This window comes from Ipomoea triloba, chromosome 10 (genome assembly GCF_003576645.1).
Source record: "Ipomoea triloba cultivar NCNSP0323 chromosome 10, ASM357664v1".
In the NCBI taxonomy this organism is placed as follows: Eukaryota; Viridiplantae; Streptophyta; class Magnoliopsida; order Solanales; family Convolvulaceae; genus Ipomoea; species Ipomoea triloba.
Genome location: NC_044925.1, coordinates 22,258,676 through 22,263,770, shown reverse-complemented (window position 1 = coordinate 22,263,770; position 5,095 = coordinate 22,258,676). Strand labels below are relative to the sequence as shown.

The window sequence follows — 5,095 nt, the reverse complement described above, 5'->3', positions numbered from 1 at the left end:
TGACAAAAAAAAAAAAAAAAAAAAAAAGAACATTCAGATTTTCCAGTGGGCCTGAAGGTTTATATTTGTTTGAAACGATGAATGCATTGTTATCTTATCTTTGTATTTGTATTTTGTTTCGAGTGAGTATAAACAATTCTTAAATATCTATTTGACAGTGAAATTGGGAAACTTATGCAGGGATGTAGTGAGTATTCCTTAACCTTAGCTACACCTTTAATGAATTTTGATAACAGATTTACTGCAGTAATTAATGATTCATTAGTTAATTATTCATTTATTCCCAATTTTCCATTGGCAGAATATGGCAGTAAGCACAAGCAGTATCTATATTCCATATTCCATAATCCTAATTCAGTAATTCCTATATATTTGTTTTGTTTATTCCATTGGCAGACTGGCAGTCTGGCAGTAAGCACTAAATGTCTAAATGTGAATTTTGATGGTGAATTTTGGATTATAAATTTGTTAATTGTAAATGTGAATTGAATTATACATTTATTGTGTAATGTGTATTTTTTTTTTTAGTGATAATGGCTTCATCAAGTGCTTCGACTTCTCAAAGTGTTGGATCTTCGGAAGCGTCCACACTTAAAAGGAGATCAAATGATGTAGGATGGGATTATGGTATTTTAGTTGATGCAAAAAATTTGGATAGAGTAAAATGTTTGTTGTGCCGGAAAGTTTTATCCGGTGGAGTGTATCGAATAAAAGAGCATATTGCTCATATACAAGGAAATGTTGTTCCATGTTCTAAAGCTACTAAGGATGATCAACTTAAGTGTAGGAATGCAATCAATGAAGCCAAGATGAGAAGGAAAAATAAAAAAGTTAATGATGATAATTTAAGAGCCGAGGTGAATATTAATGCTAGAAGTGAGCCAATTGATGTTGAGGAGTTGCAAGGGTCTCTTGAATCTAGAGTTAAAGAATATATATGTAGATGGGCATATGAGGCTGATATTCCTTTTCATGCATTTGAAAGAGATAGCTTCAAGATGATGTTAGAAGCAATTGGACAATTCGGTCCCGGAGTTGAATTACCAAGTAGATATGAGATGAGTGAAACATTCTTGAAAAAAGAAGTTGATAAAGTTCGTGAGTCTTTGAAGATACATGAAGAGGAGTGGAAGCTAAATGGATGCTCAATCATGACGGATGCTTGGACCGATAGAAAGAGAAGAAGTGTAATGAATTTGTGTGTGAATTCAAGTTTGGGCACCGTTTTCCTTTCTTCTAAAGAGTGTTCACTTGATTCACACACAAGTGAACATATTTATGAGTTTGTTGAGCATGGCATTCAACAAGTTGGAGCTGAAAATGTTGTTCAAGTTGTCACGGATAATGCCTCAAACAACATAGGAGCTTCAAAGTTGTTGAAAGAGAAGATGCCAACCATCTTTTGGACTTTTTGTGCCACTCGCACGATAAATTTAATGCTTCAAAGCATTGCAAGTCTCCCAAGGTACAAGAAAGTTCTTGATCAAGCAAAGTCTTTAACGATCTTTATTTATGCTGATCACAAGACTTTGGCATTGATGAGAACTTTCACAAAGAAAAGAGATATAGTGAGGCCCGGTGTGACTAGATTTGCTTCTTCATTCCTTACTTTGCAAAGTTTAGCCAAGAAAAAGGTTGAATTAAGGGCAATGTTTACTAGCAATGGATGGCATGAATGTAAATTTTCCAAGATAGCTAAAGGGAATGTAGCATACTCAACCGTATTGAGTAAGGAATTTTGGCAAGGTGTAACGGCATGTTTGAAGGTTTTTGCACCGTTGGTGAGAGTGCTTCGACTTGTTGATTGTGATAAGAAGCCATCAATGGGGTTTGTATATGGTGAGATTATGAGAGCAAAAGAGGAAATCAAACATGTTTTGTCCGATGTTCCTAGAAACTATCAACCGATTATTGACATTATTGAAGAAAAAATGAAAGATAGGCTTGACTCTCCTCTTCATTTGATGGCATATTTGTTGAATCCTTATTACCATTATAAGGATCCACAACTTCATTTAGATAATGTTGTAGGTATTGGAGTTATTGATTTTTGTGAGATTCTATTCTTCAATAATATTGGCATGCAAAATAAGATATTAAGTGAAGAATTGCCAAAATATAAGAAGAAGGAGGGAATGTTTGGAAGGAATATCGCAATCAAAGCATGTGAGGTGAATGATGACAACTTTAATCCCGGTAAGTCATTTTTTTTATCCTTTAATACTTTATTATTTACTTAATTATATTTATTTATTTATATTTATTAATTATTATAAAATTTGTTTTGTAGCAAATTGGTGGTCAACTTTTGGTGTCTCAACTCCTTTATTAAAAAGAATAGCCATGAAGATCCTTTCTTTAACATCTAGTTCTTCTGGGTGTGAAAGAAATTGGAACACGTTTGAAGAGGTTAGTAACTTAGTGTGATACTTTGTTTAGTTGTTATCAACTTGGCTTGTTAATATAAATATGAATTATGAATATATGAATTAATCATTAATACTTTATTAATCATTATTTAAAGTTTTGAATATTTTTATTGCTTGAATTGTAGATGCATACAAAGAAGAGAAATAAGCTTGAATCAAGTTGTCTCAACAATTTAGTTTTTGTCCAATTTAATATTAGTTTGATGAACAAGAACAAACAAGATAAAAATATTGAAAGGTTGGTTGGTAGTGATGCAAGTTTAGCACATGATTGGATTGTGGAAAATGTTGAGAATGATGAGATTGAGCCGGGATTGGATTGCAACAATGATGCTATGGGAGTGGATAATGCATTACAACCCCGGAGAAGTGCTAGATTGAGGGATATTGATGAAGATAACTTTGAATCGGAAGGAGAAAGTGAGGAGGAAATAATTGAAGTGGAATTTGAAGATGATGGAGAATGTGTTATTGAGCAATATGGAGAAGATGAAGAAATCGGCAATGATTCTATTGAATCATGATTCATGAATCACGTTGGATTTCAAAAATTTAGAATTTGGACTTGGATGTTAAATTGTTGATTGTTGAATGTTAATTATGTTGTAACTTGTAAGTTTTAAAGTTTTAAAAATGATACTTGGATGTTGTTTCACTTGTTTCATTAGTTGGATACATGTATGTTGTATTCTTTGAGTAATTGAGTCTTTGACTTGTTTAGTTGTTTGAAAGAACGTTTGATAGTTTGATAATTTGAATCTTTGGATGATGTTATATATAATGAAGAAAAATAATATACTCCGTATCAAATAGCAATGGGAGTGTACTTTGATTTATTTTGTTATTTACAAAAAGAAAAAAAAAAGTTTCCCTTTATGTGCATGGAAAGATTTAAAAAATTATTTTAGTTAAAGTAATTTTTTTTCACGAAGTGTCTTGAGTAGGCCTTAATGGTAGGAGGAATCTTCAATCTCGTACCATACTAAGATTAATTTATAAAAATTATGATATATTATAAATGTTTTTGTAAGAAAATTATAAATAATACGGAGTAACTATTAATATAAGTTATTGAAAATTATTAAGGATATATTTGATTTAGAGTTTTAATAACTTTTGTAAACTTTTGTAAATAAAAAAGTTTATAAAAGTCAATAAAAATTTATAAATATTTGTGATATGAGCTTTTTATAGACACTTACAACATCTACAGAAATGTAGAAAGATTATGAGAAAATTGTAATTTATGTCCCTCCATAATATCTCAATTATCAATGTCATTCCTGAATTATTAGTGGTGTAAATGTTACCCCTAAATTTTCAAAATGACACATATATTGCCCCTCTCGTACTATAGCAGTTCATTTTATGTTTCGCGCATTCACTTCTCGCATATGTCTTTAACTTCCAAACTTCAACTCTTCTCATTGTAGCAAAGGCACTGTAGCAGTACTGTAGCTTACTTCTCGCGGATGATATTTTTGGCTTCCAAACGTCTTTCCAAAAATCAACCTCTCGCATTGTAGTAGTACTGTAGCAGTCCATTTTATGTCTCGTAGATTCACTTCTCGTGCTTTACTTTTTTCTTCTTCTTCTTCTTCTTCTTCTTCTTCTGGAGAATACTTACTAGTTACTACAAATAATTCATAACATATTTTTGGTATCATCAAAACCTAATTACAAATATTCCCAACACTAAGCAACCTTTGTTGCTACCAATTTATTTTGGAGCTGAGGTTTGCGTGCCATCTATGTTTTATTTTATTTTGCAAGTAGGATGCACTACTTAAGCACTTACGACCTAGTGTTTTCTAATATATAATCAAAATAGCTTTGGATTAATCCGTCATTGAAATATAAAAATATGAATCGGTCGATATAGCAATTGATTATTGAGTTCGTCGCTAGATAGCAAGGTATTATTGAATCCGTCGTTATATTTAGCGACGGATTCAAAAATATCTTGCTAAATTGTAACATTTAAAATTATTAAAATTTTAGGAGTTAGCCCGCAAAAAATTCAAATCCGTCGCTATATATTTGCGCTAAAATTAGCTACGTATTTAACGACGAAAATATTCCATCGCAAATTCCTCGCTAATCGGTCACTAAATGTCTATTTAACACAAAAATTAAAACCCGTCGTTATTTGCAATGGAATGAGGATTCCAATTAGGGAAGTGAGAGTAAACCTTTAATTTTTTTCTGGAAAGAGGGCTAAGGGCGTGTTTTGTAGCACGGTGTGGGGCACGATCTGGGAAAACAAAGCGATGGGGAGGAGCGGTTGGCCTGAGCTTAGGGAGCATCGCCCGGCAACCCAAACATCATATCTCGGTCCATCGACGAGTGGCAGACCTCGTGGGAGTTAACGGCTTTGGTATGACGGAGCACCTGGGTGAGTGGCGGGCCGTTTGACGGAGAGGTCGAAAGCTCAAGCGGACTACTTGAATGGATTGCTCAGGTTGACCGCTCGAACGGACTGCTCAGGCAGTTAGCGATGACAAAAACGTGGCCTACGACGTGGCGCACGAGGAGGTATTTGGCGAGATAGTGCAACACCTAGTGGGACACACATACAGCGAAGGAGGGCAGAGTATTGTGGTCCGCGACATGCGACCTTAGGAGTAGTATAAAAGGGGGAGGGGAGGGGAGGGGGGGGGGGGCAC

General features: G+C 34.0%; 1 protein-coding gene across 1 annotated transcript in view; it reads left to right on the top strand.

The window, feature by feature from the left end:
- Positions 1-3,181, top strand: part of LOC116031522 — a 4,091-nt gene extending 910 nt beyond the window's left edge. The window contains exons 2-4 of the mRNA XM_031273746.1: positions 529-2,196; positions 2,291-2,409; positions 2,555-3,181. Coding sequence (XP_031129606.1) covers positions 534-2,196; positions 2,291-2,409; positions 2,555-2,953 — 2,181 coding nt within the window. The 5' untranslated portion in view covers positions 529-533 and the 3' untranslated portion in view covers positions 2,954-3,181. The remainder of the gene's footprint in view (positions 1-528; positions 2,197-2,290; positions 2,410-2,554) is intronic.
- Positions 3,182-5,095: the final 1,914 nt, after the last annotated feature.